Below are 18,551 nucleotides of genomic sequence, written 5' to 3'. Positions count from 1 at the left end.
ATTTGCGTGATAAAAGGATAACTAATTTATCAAATCTGTTTCTTTAAAACCAAATGAACTATGTAACATCTCTTTTTGCTACTGTCATATTGTTATGGCACAATAATCAATAATTCGTAACGTCTAGACTCTAGGCGAAGGAGCTTTCTTTGTTAAAGGGAACAACTTTGTATTATATTATGTGTATGTATCGAGTGTGGGTCGCGGTGTCTCGGTCAAGGCCGCGCCGCGCTGACCGACACGCGACGGTGTTGTGAGTTGTGACGCAACGCGCCACCAGCTGCTACAAAGGACACAGGGACTCTCCGCGATCTGTAGACACTCCATCCGTAGGGCGTAGACGGGCCCAGGCTACCGTGTTCCCATGGCTAAGGCAAATAGCAATGAACGCCCAGAAGTAAGCACTATATGCATTGGAATTTAGATATGCTCCAAATATACATATTACATTGAACACTACTTTATATGTAAGATTGAGTACATTGAGTCTGTAACGTTGCAATTTCTTTGCATTCAATTTTTTACATGTATGTATCGTGTTTTTTTCCTATGGCAATTACCGAATACACACATTAATGTCATTACCTGTCATTATGTCAACGTCATGAGGTAACATTGACGTTTGGTCAAGGAGTTAGATTTTGTTCTGGTTTCCGAAAGAATGGGCGAACTATAGAGATAAATGAAATTTTAATATATCACACCTCATTTTTAAAGTGTATTGGCAAAATTGGCCAAAATAAATAATAACGGTAAGTGTCTTATGATGCTGATATCATATTTTGTCAAATCTGAACCCTAGAGCTTAGCACATTGTTTGATTGCATTCGTTGTTCCACAGGCATTAGATGGTATCGCGTCGCGTGGTATGTACAAACCATAATTTCCATTAATTCGGTATTGTAGTTGTTAGATGTGTTTCTCATAGATGTCTTGTCTTTTTCAGATGGGTCTTTCTTTGTATTATATATTGCAGCAACAAGTTTAAAGCATGCCCTATAAACTAGCTTTCTTGACTGTCTTGGAAGTCACAGTATTTTGGTTTAAAGAAACTCATACCGAAGTGCGAGTACATGTTGTTTAGAAGGATATAAGGTACAACCCTCAGTATCTTCACTCCACATCAATCCAGGTCAGTGTCTCAAGGTCTAGACCTAGGAATACACAGTGGACGCTCAGACCGTTACCTCTGGTTTCTCTCTGAGCCGCCACTGCGCAGATGGACGACCGAACAAGCACCAGGACTTGTGTCATGTGTGTGTTTTAGATAATTATTATAGTCATTTTAAATTGTTTAAACTTAATGATTCAAAATTCCTTAAGAATAATAAATGGATAAAGTAAATTTGATCAAGACACGCGAACTAGTAACGCGACCCTGAGATATTAATTCATGAAGACCTAAGCGACCGCATCCGGCCGCGATAACAATAGATAAGCTATGGTGTCTCGTTATTCCACGATCGATGGGTTCTTAGTTATCTCCAGTAAGAATTATAGGTAATAAGTAATAACTAATAAGCCTTAAGATAAATGATGAAATTAAATTTAGCGAACAATTTATACAATTTAATGAACTAACTTTGATGTGTATAGAATAACTTACATATTGTGTTAATCTTTTGTAATATAATATAATACCTATTTTGTGGTGAGATCATGTTTGCATTTCATTTCATCTCCTATTTGTTAATGTAGGAAAAATATACGTTTTCTAGTCAGTGTTCTATTTTTCCTCGTTTTCGCTGAAAAATTTTTCCACGATCGAGGCCCTCTCAAGAGTTTTTTCGAGAAAGACCTAAAACTTAGAAATTCCGATGACTTACATTATCAATTTGAAAGTTATATAAAATATTGCGCAATCGCCTGAAACATGTATTTCAGTAAACAGACGTTTACGACACAATTAGAACTGTCGTGGTATATTTACTTCGTGTCACATAAATTGGTGTATTAAATATTTAAGTATAGAAATTGTAAAGTAAATACTGAGATGAAATCAATAAAAGTATTTGACGTTTAGAAAGCGAGCAGTAGCGTTGTTGACTACATCATTTTGTAAACATCCCTAAATTGACTATAAGATTTGAGTAACGAAATCCATTCACTAATGTAAATGACATAAAATACCATAAGTCTATGTATACAGCTCAAAATGAAAAACACTGTAAGGCTGCGTTTCCACCAGATATGTGTTGCGTGGAATATGTTAGTGCTGCGCTGAGCGAGGTCACGTCAATGAAGCGATTCTATTCCTCGCGACACATCTCTGGTGGAAACGCAGCCTAAAGACGGATGTATAACACGAACAGTACTGTACTGTACTGCAGGATTAAGTGTCTAAAACTCTAAACACACCATGCCGAAGTTACGCGGCCGAAGTTCAGCATGATTACGATTTACGTGAGCAATGCGCTACGCATACAATATATCTCTAAATAGTATAAAACAAAGTCGCTTTCCGCTGTCTGTATGTATGTGTGTATGTATGCTTAGATCTTTAAAACTACTCAACGGATTTTGATGCAGTTTTTTTTAATAGATTGAGTGTTTCAATAGGAAGGTTTATATGTATAACATATGCATAATATGGTAGAGAAACACTGATAATTTTAGAGGTTTCTAATGTTATGTCGTAAATAAATTCATTTTTTTGCGTTTATATTGCAAACGCTGGCTAAACCCTACGAGATAGATCAAAATAATGTACTACAGTATTGTACACCTTAATAAGGTAAACAAAAAAGTCCGCGATGGTATATGTCTATTTCTTAGGGATAACTCACAATAGCCATTTTTGTTCTTTACTTTTTACGAAAAATAATGGCTTATTTACGAAGCGATTTTAACAATTTACAACATTAACCCTTATCCAAATAAACATGTTTGGAAGCTAAGACATTAAATGTAGATTATAATTGTCTTTTACACTATACAATTTCGATCAATACTTTAGAAGTTTTCAAACGTATAAACTTACGCGGAATCAAAAAATATGTCGCGCGGCGGCGGCCGAGGGACATAGCGGTTACGGCGGAACCGGCCGGGGGCTCTCATAAGCTTCGGGCTTATGTTATTGTAGTAGATAGTGTATTTCGTCATTGTGTGGTTGTGCAGACGGTAACGCAGAGGAGCAACCACAGCGCTTTCTTTCAGATATTTATTGTTTCTGGTTCTTTGGTTTCTGAATTGTCGATAAAAATATATTTGACTTGGTTAGAAAAACGGACTTTTGTTTTTGCTTTGCGATTGGGTTATTTGTTGCTTTGTGGGTATTACTATACGATCATGCCTGGAAGACGTCGTCGTTCGAACATAGGTCGTAGTACAGTGAATGCCAAAAGAGCACGTTCAGCAAGAGATGAAGAATCGTCAACGGAACGTGAGACTCGCCTCAGCCAGAATAGTGATAGAAATCGGATACAGAGAGAAAGAGAATCGTCTGTAGAGCGTGAGGCTCGCCTCAGTCGGAAAAATGATAGAATTCGGATACAGAGAGAAAGAGAATCGTCTGTAGAGCGTGAGGCTCGCCTCAGTCGGAAAAATGATAGAATTCGGATACAGAGAGAAAGAGAATCGTCTGTAGAGCGTGAGGCTCGCCTCAGCCAGAATAGTGATAGAAATCGAATACAGAGAGAAAGAGAATCGTCTGTTGAGCGTGAGGCTCGCCTCAGCCAGAATAGTGATAGAAATCGAATACAGAGAGAAAGAGAATCATCTGTAGAGCATGAGGCTCGCCTCAGCCAGGATAGGGATAGGCATCGAATACAGAGAGCAAGAAAATCATCCGCACAGACACATAGCAACACCGAACAAAACGAACAACCAAACAGCCACAGACCCGAGAGAGTAACTAATTCATGGGTAAATAAAGAAAATTCTGCCAATTTTTGCGAAACTTTTATCGTTTACGCAGCACAATAGGAAAAATCACCCGATTTTGAAACATTCTTCATTGGTGCTCCGCTTCTATTGGTCTTAGCGTGATAATATATTATAGGCTACATCCTACTAATATTATAAAGGCGAAAGTTTGTTTGGATGTATGGATGTGTGGATGTATGGATGTTTGTTACTCTTTCACGCAAAAACTACTGAACGGATTTTAATGAAACTTTACAATAATATAGCTTATACTGATGTATGTATATTATTCTGATGAATAACACATAGGCTACAATTTTAACCGACTTTCAAAATGGGGGAGGTGTTATGTTCGTTTTCTTATATTCAACGATTACTCCGCCGTATGTTACCCGATTTTTATATCCACAAAAGTGGTGATCTGATGAAGGATCGAGGGAACTCCTCAAAACTTATAGGGAAACGAGTGGTGACTTCGGTTTCGTGAGAAGTATTCTAAGCATATGCTACCAACAAGTAAAAGTTTGCACCGAGATATACCTGGTATACCGTGGTTCGGAAGGTGCTGAGAGAACTCCTGATTCTTTATAGATACAAGTTTGGGAGTTTCGGCGTTGTTTTAAGAACAGGAACCATATGCTACTATGCAAATTACATTCATCATCATCATCATCACTACCATATTATACCATTTCATAGTCTTTTAGATCGAGACTCGAGTTTGTCAAGTGATAATTAAAAAAAAATCTTTATTTTATTTCTAAAAATAGTTTGACTATAGGCTATATTATATAATATATTATCACGCTAAGACTAATACGACCAAAGAAAATCAGGAAAATGCGGGAAAAACGGGGAAAATATTTTTTATGGGAAAATGTACGGTCTGTAAAATTCCTAATTTACGCGGGCGAATCCGCGCGGGACATCTAGTATATATATATAACGCGAAGTAATTTCGGCATGGTGTGTCATCGGTAATTTAAAATACATTGCAGGCATAATCATGCCGAACTTCGGCCGCGTATTTTCGGCCTAGTGTGTTTAGACACTTGCTGATGATTTTTTAGCAGTTGAGCTGTTCACCTAACAGATTCTTAATAAGCTATGGGCCTTAACAAAATGTAATAAAGACTACAAAGGTATCGTAGCGAGTCGGGTTCCTCTCAAAGGAAAGGCGGAGGACCTAGCGGCTAGATCCTCCGCTTTTTTTGATTTTCAAAATGTGATGCTTACCCATCACATTTTGAAAATCAAAAAAAGCGGAAAGAAAATAAAAATATAAAGCCATTAATTGGGTTATAGAAACGCCAAAGTACTCGTAATTATACTTGTATCGGAAAATTACAGAAAGCAGTGACAGCAATAAAACTGATCAAACAAGAGTGCAGTTAATATTGACACAAGTGAGTACAAACAAATTGCATTATACACTTGAGTCTATTGATAAAGATAAAGAAAGAAAGTTTGCAGAGACCGAGAGAAGAGAAATGAAAAGTACATAAAAACCACTGAGCCTGAGGTCTTCGGATCAATAGTAATCAATATAAAAGGGTTACGCGGAGCGATGTCGTGACTTGGTAATGTTCGAAAACTGAATAACATAACGCGCAAAAACATTTCCTGTTTCGACAATAAAGATGATATCAGATACTAACTACGAATATTAATATTAAATTACTTTAAAATATTATGTAAAGATTTGAAGTACATGGGAAAAACTATTTAACAACATATTATTATGATTAGCCATGGCATGGAACAGATTATAAAGCTGCTACTCTATAATTGCTGTATAAAAGATCCAATAGAATGAATATTCATTATTTGTGTTGCAAGCAGAATTAAATTAAATAAAACAAAATATGAAACATTCCCTTTTTTTCCCCAAAAATCCTAAACGAAAAAGATACAAATCTTTTGGAACGCATTATACAAGACTTTGAAGTAAAAAATGAATATGACAGTAACAAATGAGACGTTACACACACAATGCAAACACACGACGGTCAGGAAATGTGTGATTACGAAGACGATAATAACGGTGGTGGTTCGCGAATTGTGTAATCTCATTGGCGACCGGAAAACGATCGTGTAAAGACCATACACGACTATTTTACCCTGACAGGGCCTTTACAGCGCCGACATAAGGATCACTCTCATATAAACTGATATGTAAAATTACTCTTAAAGGACTGTCGTGATAGAACATAAGCAGATCAAGGGCTAACTTCTCTCAGTTCGTTTATTTACTCTACTTTTGATAGAACCTTATTCCAAGGACATAATGAGATTCTTGTCTAAGTTATGAAAAGATTAGAGGAAACCTTTTGTAAGAATCAGAATAATTCGACACCTACGAATATTATAGTAGGCTGGCCTTTTTCACGTGTCGTTATAATATTATTATTATAAAAACATCTTGAAAATATAACTATGGGAGGAAATTTAACGTAGCTCTAATTATTTTAATTAAATTCAACTACTTCTGCGGTATTGATAACTCAAAATGAAAATCAGTAGGTCAAAAACACCGATAATGATATCGCCGATGTAAAAATGTTATCTAACGTTGAAGGTAAATTACATGTTACATCGTATAGTGACAATTTGATAAGTAATAAATAAACAATAATCCGCATATTTCTGGTGACGGCCTGTTAGCTTGTCGCCTACTGTAGTAAACTTATACCCTCTACTAAACAAAATGACGAACCACGAGTCACGACATAAAAATACAAATTATTAATATTAAATTCAAGATTCAGATTATTATTTGTATATGTGGTTATTTCTTAGTGGATGTAAAGAGAAAGCACTTTTCGTAACTTCCTCGGCTAGTTTTGTCTATATTGAAATTAAGCCTTAGATAAATCAACAAAAATAAAATTTTATTAATTTTGAACCAAAAGATAAAGTTAGTAGAACTTTATATGCACACTTGAATATTCATGAATTTAATGATATTACTCGTATCTAAACAGTGAAAACTGGAAACTAATAAATATGCAATTAGCTACTTCCATACTTATCCATATTATAGTTCCCGACGTTGCTGGTAGCTTTTAGCGGCACCGAAATGCGTGATAAAAAAACCACACGTTTATTTTTAACATTCCTGCATACAGGACCGGTTTAATGCCTCTTGCACAATTTTAGCTAATAAAAATTTGCAAAACCGCTGAAAACGAAGAATCGGGACAGTATCAAAATATTGTCACCTGCTTTCCTAGAGTTAAATCCCAGATTTTCATACCTACGTAAACGTTTTACACAATATAATATTATTATAATATATAGAACCAGATATATTATGATATGTAGAAGATCGTCCAAATCAAGATTAGGTAAAAATTTCGTCACTAATAGTTTTATTTCTGCATCAATGTGCCTTATCTACGACGATAAGACAACACTCGGTCACGACACGGCGTAAAGAGCTAAAAGATAACAGAAATAACGTGATACTAGGAGTTTCGGTCGTTTTAGGCACAAAATTCCCAACAGATTCAAACGTCGATAGGCAGGCATCAGGCATTCAGGCCTGATAGCTAATGATATAATAAAAGATTTAGATAAGACGGCGCACCTAGCGAGTAGCGATACGAGAGACTGCGGCCGACACGATCGCACACTAACCTACTAATTACAATGAGACTATTGTCGAATGCTTTGTAGAAGTCAGATAGATTATCTTTAAGAATTAGTTACATAAGTAACGATATCAACCTAAATAGAGTAGGGATTGACAAGATTATAGGAGCTGCAAGAGATATAATCATTGTTAATACACTAGATTGAAGAACTTAACCTATTAATGCTACTTGATAAAATTAGCTATCCTGAAAAAAATTGGAGGTTCTAAACACCCATAAACTTTACCAATGTCTGAGTCCCTAGCTCTTTTGTCTCCTAGCTAAACAAAAGCCGCCAAAGCCTTTTCTTATTTTTTATAATATTATTATTTACTAGCTATTGCCCGCGACTTCGTCCGCGTTAGCATAGTAGATCACATCCCAAGTATTATTTATTGTACTAAAATATTTAATGTACAGAATTGACTTTCCTACGATTTTATTATATTATATAGATGTTCCGCGCGGCTTTGCTTGCGTAATTTAGGAATTTCACGCAACCGTACATTTTTTCGCAAAAAATAGCCTTTGTCCCTTCACGTGGTCTACTCTTCATTTTTGCCAAATAACATAAAAATTGCTCCAGTAGTTCTTAAGATAATAAGCAATTTCAAATAATTTCCCTCCGTTTTTTCCACATTTTCCTCTATTTCATTGCTCTTATTAGTCTTAGCGTGATAAATTATAGCCTATAGCCTTCCTCGATAAATGGGCTATCTAACACTGAAAGAATTTTTCAAATCGGACCAGTAGTTCCTGAGATTAGCGCGTTCAAATAAGCCCTTTCATATAATTTCCCACGTTTTTTCCACATTTTCCTCTATTTCTTCGCTCTTATTAGTCTTAGCGTGATAAAATATAGCCTATAGCCTTCCTCGATAAATGGGCTATCTAACACTGAAATAATTTTTCAAATTGGACCAGTAGTTCCTGAGATTAGCGCGTTCAAATAAGCCCTTTAAAATAATTTTCCCCGTTTTTTCCACACTTTCCTCTATTTCTTCGTTCCTATTAGACTTAGCATGATAAAATATAGCCTATAGCCTTCCTCGATCTACGGGCTATCTAACATTGAAATATTTTTTCTAATCGGACCAGTAGTTCTTGAGATTAGCGCGTTCAAATAAGCCCTTTCAAATAATTTTCCCCCGTTTTTTCCACACTTTCCTCTATTTCTTCGCTCCTATTAATCTTAGCGTGATAAAATATAGCCCATAGCCTTCCTCGATAAATGGGCTATCTAACACTGAAAGAATTTTTCAAATCGGACCAGTAGTTCCTGAGATTAGCGCGTTCAAACAAACAAACAAACAAACTAACTAACAAACTCTTCCACTTTATAATATTAGTATAGATTACATTATTAATTTCAGGTTCATTATTTAAATATTTGTATAGCTAAAACGCCTAAAAGTAGTCGGAAAGCTAGTAACTTCTTTGTCACCCTGAGGGGTTTTTAGCTGTATAGGTAGTAACAAATTGTTAAAATACTTGATCTCATAATTAACCTTTCCGTTTTCTTCGAGTCGGTATATTAGCATATTATGTGCGGGTTTCTTCAATATTATTTTCTTCACCGTCCGAGCGTCCGCATGTATGCGATAAAGCCTTATGGTTACACGTTACTACCCTTACTATCTGGGATAGAACCTGCGCCATTTAGAGCACAAGCCAAAGTCAAAATGTCCACCGGCTTTGCGCTGAACCACGGGAAGTTTTATCATCTGAAATGGGCAATGGCAACTGGCATGTTCCTTAAACACGAGATAATCGCACATGTTAACGCACTCAAAACAGATATCTCAATACGTGCAGACCCCGAGGTCAATATTAATAATTATCGCATGAAAAATACATTGTGCCCGGGCTGGGGTCTAAACGCGCGACCTCGAAGTCCTCAAACACACCGCCTTGCTCATATAAGAGTAGAGAATATCAGCTTATGTCCAACTGAAATGGACCTTGTAATGGTTGAAACCACTGATCTCCATTACACAAGTAATGATAAAGTAAATCGATAAAAATTGGCTTACTAGATCCATAAATGAATAGGGAACTTTTATATTATTACTAGACTTTCCGCGCGGCTTCTCCAACGTAAATATCTAATTACACAGACAAATTGGTCCACAAAAAATAGCCTATATAATCCTTCACGTTATACATTCCCCCACTTTTTCCACATTTTCCTCTATTTCTTAGCTCCTATTTTGGCGCATATTCACTGGTCGATAGGGCCCGCATGCGGGGTGCGGGAGATCATGCCATGACCAATAGACATGCGCCATTCGTTGTCATAGACTCCCCGTATGCTGTATACCGTACGAGTTAACGACTAATGAAAATGCGCCCTTAGTCTCAGCGTGATAAAATATATAAAATGGGCTGTCTAACACTGAAATAATTGTTCAAATTGGACCAGCAGTTCCTGAGATTAGAGCGTTCAAACATACAAGTACTTCCGCTTTATAATATTATATGATGAGATTAGTTAGGGTCTAATCACACAGAACACTTATTCAGCTTTGTTCAGCTTTAATACGATACACTGTAGCACTACTTTGATAATATTAGAAATGAAATTAGAAAATACAAAGTTTTCGTTAGAAGCTTATCTTCAGTTTTGTTTTTAGTTTTTCGTAGTGCTAACTGCTAAAAATAAATGGATTATAGATAGGTACTGCTACTTCATGTTATCTACGTATGAAATCGTTGTTAATTTATTACGCCTATCTAAATTACGGAGAGGAAGTCTGTAATCTTTAATACAAATATGTAGCGTTTGTATTATTCAATTTAATATTTTTGTCCTAATGGTCGACATTATCTGAATCTGGAAACATTTCATCGATAATAGAAAAGACAGTTGTACATCACTAGTATTAGTTCCGAATACTCCCACTACTGCTATCAGCGCCAATATGGTGACATGATGGCGACTTTCATACGTCATTTTTACGTCAAATTTAGTTCCTATCCCTAATAATGGGGGAGCTGATTCCGCTTCAAATAGGCACAAAAAATAGCTGTCATTTCAAAGGGTATCATCAGTCCAGCGTACTTGTATAATGGAGGTCAGTGGTTGAAACACATTTACATCGCATGGCACTTTGTTTCTAGCAGTTTTACTTTCAATTTTTGTGATCCGAAGTGAAAAAAATGTGCTGCTTAGCACTTCTAAAGTAAGGCCAGTTAAAGATAAGTTTAACCATAAGTTCAACCTTTAGCTGATTTTCTCTTTCAAAGGCGCAAGTACAATATACATATTGGTATCCGCATTTTATCTTGACGTGTACGCAATATTATGTTCCCGTGCGAATGGAAGAGAGGTCAACGAAGCAATTTCCCGATGCCCTGCGAGTCCTGCGAGTTGCGAGTTGCGACCAATAAGATAGAACCCTACCGCGTGCTGTCGAACTTCCGATACTCTAGTCTAGTAAGCAATAGGGATGAAGTTCAGACAACAATGAATCTTCCCAAACCGATGTGAGGATGGTCAAACCACTGAACAGGAATTCTCTGACCGTACCAGGAAACTATCACGCGGTGGACGAATTCGGCGGCGCTCTACTTTTGTTCTCGTCGTGATAACAGAATGTAAATAATGTTTCACATTTTGCGATAACTGTCACCTATCACCCTCCTTATGTAGTATACCGACTACCGAATACTTAACGACTTTTATATTTAGATTTTTGCAATTTTACATACCTTTCGTCTTATCTACCTCTAGTTTTCTTTGCGTGTATTTTAGTGTCCCGAACTAACGTTACAATAATTATAGTAAAACTAAGTTGGCAGTAATTAGAAGCAGAACCAAATTAAGTTCTTTTTCGAATTCGTTTATCTCACAAACCGTTTCCCGTTTCAAAGCTGACTTTGCTTTCTTAGTATCTGACATCTAACACAATATTATAATTTATAGTATTGTGATAAGGAGTGTTCAAGTGGAGCCGCAGCTCACGTACACTGATAACTGATAGCTGCAGATAGCAGATAGCGGGCCGCACCCCGCCTGGCTCCGCAATCTTAAGAGGATACACCAGGGGCTAGAGAAATGAAAAAAAAGTACGTGTAATATCTATAGCTGTCTCCCTTACCTCAAGCCTATACCGCAGAACGCGATAGAGACAACTGCAGAAAATCCAGAAAATCAACGATTCGTTGTCCCCTGATTCCTTCTTCAAAACTTAACCGATTTAAGTACTTTTTCATTAAAGATTAAAAAAAGGCTTGAGCTGTGTTCCTAAGTTTTGCTTTTTTTTGTATAATCTAGCCAAATCTGTTTTCTGGACGTTTGAACACAGCGGAAAATCTGGCCATTTTTTTGGGTTTTTGAGCGTTCATATCTTATTTAATAATTAAATTATGAAAAAAAAGAAAACATAGGGACATTGTATTAGTGGCCGTAGATATTCAGCAAAAAAATTATAACTCTACTAGCATTATCCAGGGAGGAAACAGGGGACAACGTTTGTATGGAAAAAAGGGCGGTGTGGACTCCTCTTAAGCTTTATTACACTCTTTTGGGTATATGGACCAGTCTCAACCCAATGACTGTTTTGAGGATCAATCTTTCCAATAGATATCCTGACTTGACTATAGCAACATTGCTTGCTTTTCAATTTTTCTTTTAATTATAATCCTTATAAAAATAATACTCAACCAACATTCCATATTATTTGAAAGTGAAGATTGTAGCAAAAACTGCAACAGGAAAAGAAGCAACGAAACAAAGCATACATAACTAATGCACGCCCGGCGCTCGCGCACCTACCCTGCGTGTGCATATTCATTATTCTCTCTCGAAGACGAGCTGAACAATTTTGAGCGTCTCTTAGAGCGGGGTAAGAATGGTAACTAGATTTTAAATCTCTACATTCTACAAGGACGAAGGAGTAGATAAATCGGTCGACATAGATTTGTTATTGATGTTGTTATAGCTCGACCTGGTCCAAAGAGACGGGCTCTCACCCTAAGAAACATAAATGTATCTTGTCTTTACTTTTTAAACCGACGACTTCTCGTGAGTCTACTAGCCGTGACGCTAAATCCACTAATCGGCCCAGATGATTTTCCTATTGCATCATCATTTTTAGGATCTATTATTACTTTCTTCTGTTTCTAGCCCGATTGTTGCTGGTGGCACGTGTGACGTGACATTCGGCAGCGGCTGCCCACTCGGCCACTAGGCCTGTAGTTCAGCGTTGGCAGTCGGCCCGGTCGCCAGTTCCTCGGACGATCTCAATTGTCAGCCAATTGTATGAAGCGTTTTCTTACAAAAGCAATTTTCGGGAGTAAGCTATGTTCTGTGAGTTGTAACCAGCACGCCATGGCCACGCGTTATAACATTCGTAAACAAATACATAATTCGACTTGATTAAATGTGTAAAGTGTTATTGTGACTTTGTCGAAGCATCTACGATAGACTCGGCAGTTGTTTGGGAATCCTCCCGCTCTATTAGTTACAACTTAGTCCATATACATTGTGGCGGTACCCACAACGCCTCGCCTTCGCCTAACATTCCTGCATCGCGCTATCGAAGTTTCGGAGAACGGCAAGATATATACAACGTCTGAAATGACGTCAGTGGGGCTTCGGCCTGACCGAGCATGCTATCTCGCTCGGTCGGAAGATCTTCCTTTTCGGCCGCCACTAACAACGTTAAATTGGTGACCACCGACAAGAACACGCATCCTTCTGGACATCAATCATCATCAACACTCCCCGCCCCTCCGCACCACGTCAGCAGACATCAAGCATAACCGGGTCGCCTCGACCATAAGCCGCGTTGGAGGTCCGCGCCGGTCGAACCCGCGTCTGGCTTGAACGGGGCAGCCATAGGCTACAACGACCGGTCAGCAAGCAGAGCACGGGGTCCCTCTCCTGGTCATTGCACGCGTAGCTTCGGCCCACACCTGACAACACAAGCGCATCGAAGAATACCACAGGTCTTCGGGGGGGAGTGATGTGGCGGTACCCACAACGCCTCGCCTTCGCCTAACATTCCTGCATCGCGCTATCGAAGTTTCGGAGAACGGCAAGATATATACAACGTCTGAAATGACGTCAGTGGGGCTTCGGCCTGACCGAGCATGCTATCTCGCTCGGTCGGAAGATCTTCCTTTTCGGCCGCCACTAACAACGTTAAAACATTATAGTTACCTGAGCAGGCCCTCCCGCTGCACCATGTGTCGGAATGTCTCCACGATGCTGCTGTTGTGCGCCGACCGCAACGACTGCATCCGCGTCTGAAGACAAATACACACTCTTCAAAAATAAGTTAGGATACAAGGTACAAAATATGTTAGAGATGAGGGTATCCATAACCGTAACCAGAAATACATAACATAACAAGGTCATGTCACCAGGCGAAAGCATCAAGATTCAAGAGTCAAGACGTGACTCAATATTTTTCGTTTACGAAAAGTTTCAATCGATTCTAAAATGAGCATGAAGAGAAGAGCAGCTTTGACTTTATATTTTATAATACGTTTTTTGATTTGAGTTCAAATTAAAGTCAAAACACCACTTTTAGAAGTGCATCTACTTAATTCTAGTTAGCTGCACATTACATGCCTCGTTCGGTTACATAATGTAATAACTCTATAAAAACACCGAGTACTTGACAAGGTATAATCAGATCCGTCACACCGAATAGCGGCTGCCGGGTACAATTGAGTATCATGACTAAACAGTACGAGCGAAAATTATAGATCCGCCCCCAGCCGAACAAACACACAGCGCAAACAAGATTTTTTTTAATCACGGGTCGCGGACGGAGGTTGTAATTTGGGGGAGGCACCGGCCACGTCAGGAGGTGGACGTGACATTGAGGCGGGCTATTTAACGGCCGTCGAAGCCGGGGGAGGCTCATAGCTCGTCACGATGCTCGTCAGGAGCCTGCTGGTGGTGGTGGTGCTGGTGGGCGCGGCGCTCGCCATGGACGAGGAGATGGCGGAGCTGGCCCGCGTGCTGCGCGAGAGCTGCGCGGCCGAGACCGGCGTCGACGTCGCGCTGCTGGATCAGGTCAACGGCGGCGCCGACCTCATGCCCGACCCCAAGCTCAAGTGCTACATCAAGTGCATCATGGAGACGGCGGGCATGCTGGGCGGCGGCGACGTGGACGTGGAGACGGTGGTGGCGCTGCTGCCGGAGGACATGCGCGTGCGCAACGAGCACAACATCCGCGACTGCGGCACCAAGAAGGGGGCCGACGACTGCGAGACCGCCTTCCTCACGCAGCAGTGCTGGCAGCGAGCCAACAAGAAGGACTACTTCCTTGTATGATTTAGTCACATATTTGTCCGCTCCTCCGTATTTTTTATAATTTATATACCGACGAATCCTTTGTATACTTGTATACATTCCATATACTCCGTTTAGAACCGACTCCACCTAAACTTAAACAGAGAGACAGTAGAACACAACCATATCTTCCAACTTGCATGTCATATTACTGACTACTGTACATTTACTGTAGTGGTGAAATAATTTTAATACTTGTTACAATATGTATAATTAAAGATAAATAATTGTTGATGAGTTGTTAATCCTAAACCACCCTGCACCTTTTACATAGAAATTAGATACCGAATTGATGCCCAGGGACTGCTGGCGGCATACACATTACACACTCAATCTATAATATTCTAATAATAACTAATAAGTCACAGACTTATCAGCAGCAGCAGCCCAGGGTAAATATTGTTACTATACTAATATGGCTATTAAACAATGGATGTTATTCAGATAACATATTTTAAGAGTAAATGGTTGTATGTTTTTAAATGCATTATCATTCATCATCCATACTAATATTATAAGTCTCTCTGTTACCTCTTCACCCCCAAACTGCTGAACCGATTTTGCTGAAATGTGGTATGGAGATACTTTGAGTCCCGGGAAAGGTTACTTTTCATCCCGGAAAAATGTACGGCTCCCGCGCGATAAACAATTTTTGTCGCAACGGAGTTGCGGGCGTCATCGTCATCATCATAAATTAATAGTGAAACAAATTGAATATTTTTAATCATTTTGAAATATAAAAATAGCTCAGTCTATAGTCAAATCCCCTTGCAAATTGTAAGCAAGATGTTTCAGAATATGTGATCTTTTGAGGTCTCCATATAGTACTGATTTGTATTTTTTACTTTGATGTTAGTAATAATCAATTATTGAACATCTCTTTGTTATGTACTTGTATCGATGTTACCATATCCAGCTTCCTTTGTCCTGTTTCCACCATATTAATGTAAATTAAATAATATGTAACCAGCATAACAGCACAACATGAAGCAAATCCCAACTATTGCAAATAAATAATAGAAAATCTCACATCTTCTTCATCTTGAAGAACATGATAACTTACATTTTGTAATATACTCATATATTTACTCATTTTTTAGGGTTCCGTACCCAAAGGGTAAAAACGGGACCTTATTACTAAGACTTCGATGTCTGTCCATCCGTCTGTCTGTCTCCAGGTTGTAACTCAAGAACCGCTATAGCTAGACTTCTGAAATTTTCACAGATTGTGTATTTCTGTTGCCGCTATAACAACAAACACCAAAAACAAAATAAAATTATTATTTAAGGGTGGCTCTCATACAACGAACAAGATTTTTTTCTACCTTTTTTGCTCTATATCAGTAACGGCAACAGGTAGGCACGTGATATTTTCACGAAGGACCTTATTGTTTGTCTAAGTCAATAATTCATAATAATATTAATATAAAATAAAAAATTAAGGGGGGCTCCCATACAAAAAACACAATTTTGGCCTATTTTTGCTCTCTAACGGTACGGAACAAACGGAACGGAAGGGGGCAAACGAGCAAATGGGTCACCTGATGGAAAGCAACTTCCGTCGCCCATGGACACTCGCAGCATCAGAAGAGCTGCAAGTGCATTGCTGGCCTTTTAAGAGGGAATAGGGTAATAGGGGAGGGTAGGGAAGGGAAGGGAATAGGGTAATAGGGGAGGGTAGGGAAGGGAATAGTTGAGGGTAGGGAAAGAAATAGGGTAGGGGTTAGGGGATTGGGCCTCCGGTAAACTCACTCACTCGGCGAAACACAGCGCAAGCGCTGTTTCACGCCGGTTTTCTGTGAGAACGTGGTATTTATCCGGTCGAGCCGGCCCATTCGTGCCGAAGCATGGCTCTCCCACGTATAAAACTTAACTTAAATCAAACATTTTAACAGTAGTGTTCAACCTGAAATAAAATTTCTTAAAGGTATGAAACATTTGGCTTTTGCATTGATAAAAATCAACTTCGGAACGAACAGTACGAGATTGCAATAACAAAGAGGAATAAATATTGTGATTACAAATTAATTAATGCTTTTTAAACTATTCTTAATAGGCTATATTTTCATGTAACATCTACAGATTCATAAATATTATACCAAAATAAATTACTGAGTTACCACTCAGTGAGTGACTGATAAAAAAAATTGAAATTTCATTTATTTTTGATCTATTAATAGATTAAGGTACTGTTGTTTTAACTGTTATTACAGTCTATATCTGTTTGTTTTCTTTTAAATTTACACTTTCATAATAATAGCTATTTGTTCTATTCCATTTGAAACAAACAAAATTAATGCTTAAATGGGTACTTAACCCTACTTATACAAATTATATGAAGTACACAGATGTAAATGTAAACATAGCTACTGCTATAACAAAAAAAAAAAGTAATACTACTAATTGAAATATAATTTACTCTCTGTGTAATCATTTAAAAAATACAATGGCACATTCTTTTGGTCTAGTTACAATTTTTGTTTAACATTAGATTTAATCAAAACTAAATATAAAGTCAAATAAGAATAATAAAATAATTGTGGTGTGCTGATTTACTTGCTGCTCATCAGTTTTAGGTCAAGGTCAAGTTCACACGGGTGAGTGACAGCATGTGCTCTGAGAGACCCTTGTAGACGCAGCCCTGCGCCTGGCTCTTTATGACTTTCATTATGATATTGCAACTACTTTCATATCCTAAACTCATTGTAATGGAATAAAATTGTATTTAAATAGAGCAGCTTGAAGTATAGGAATGTTAATTTGCAATCGATTGCAATGCGGAGGGTGCTATTCATGAATTATTTTTTATTTATGCTCCATATACGTTTAAACGATTATGAATTAACATGTCTAATGTCTCGGAGTGAACAGTCGAGTCTAAATGACGACGGCGATGAAAATAGTTCCATTTCAAATGTCAAAGGTAAAAATACTTTTTATGCCACCGAAATTGGTAAAAGAGATATTTTTATGTAACTGCTATTGCACGGCGGTGGCGTAACGACCGAGCACCGACGGCAGCCGCGAGCCGTCACCGCGACCGCCGAGGTTAGGACGGCGGCCGCGGCGTGCCACTCACCTTCACGGAATCCAGGGGATACATCACACAGTGCTCCATCACCCCCGCGATCGCGCCCGCAGTCATGTGGGTGATGGAATTCTGTGTCGGAAGGGTTTCATAGTCCTCAAAGTTCATAATAATCACTATAATATCACTTCGCGATCTCGAACGGCGGCCGCGTAATTCGACTGATAGATTTGTTCACCAATTTATTAGTGTCATTTTCACCACACTCGCTGGTTTCATGCGATCATCCGAAACCCAAAATCCGATTCTTCGATCATGCGATGAGCGAACAACAGTACACGCGCTATTCACGAATCACGATTGTCGTTTTTGACAGCTCTGGCTGACGTCTATTTGACAGCTGTTTGGAATCGATTTGACAAAGAATTTTTTTTTGGCTTTTGGCACTGACACGAGGGGTTACCTTGCCACATACAAGGGTAATAATATTATACATCTTACAAATTTTTTTCTAAGTCCGACCTCTTGTTACGTAGTTTATGTCATATTGCTATACTGTGACGTAGTACCGTATACAGTTTACATCCTCTTTGGTCACTAGTGGCTGTGACACTGCCCACTGGCCACTGGCAGTGTCACCTTGGTGTCATCTCTCATCGCTTTTTTTTTTTAATGTCGGCTGTACACTCGCCGAGAGCTCTCGGGCGAGAGTCTC

The 18,551-nt window shown here is 38.6% G+C and overlaps 2 protein-coding genes across 3 annotated transcripts in view; one reads left to right on the top strand and one right to left on the bottom strand.

The window, feature by feature from the left end:
- The window catches only part of LOC121737782 (mitoferrin), a 46,859-nt gene extending 28,651 nt beyond the window's left edge, over positions 1-18,208 (bottom strand). For both annotated transcript variants that reach the window (XM_042129479.1, XM_042129480.1), the window contains exons 1-2: positions 17,888-18,208; positions 13,666-13,751 (exon numbers count right to left, since the gene is read on the bottom strand). In XM_042129479.1, the coding sequence (XP_041985413.1) occupies positions 13,666-13,751; positions 17,888-18,004 (203 nt within the window). In that variant the 5' untranslated portion in view covers positions 18,005-18,208. The remainder of the gene's footprint in view (positions 1-13,665; positions 13,752-17,887) is intronic.
- LOC121737783 (general odorant-binding protein 69a-like) lies at positions 14,065-15,291 on the top strand. The gene has a single exon (XM_042129482.1). It carries the CDS (start codon positions 14,389-14,391, stop codon positions 14,788-14,790), a length of 402 nt encoding a protein of 133 aa, XP_041985416.1. The 5' UTR covers positions 14,065-14,388; the 3' UTR covers positions 14,791-15,291.
- Positions 18,209-18,551: the final 343 nt, after the last annotated feature.

The sequence above is a fragment of the Aricia agestis genome, chromosome 21 (genome assembly GCF_905147365.1).
Source record: "Aricia agestis chromosome 21, ilAriAges1.1, whole genome shotgun sequence".
NCBI classification, from domain to species: Eukaryota; Metazoa; Arthropoda; class Insecta; order Lepidoptera; family Lycaenidae; genus Aricia; species Aricia agestis.
This window is presented reverse-complemented; position numbering and strand designations above follow the sequence as displayed.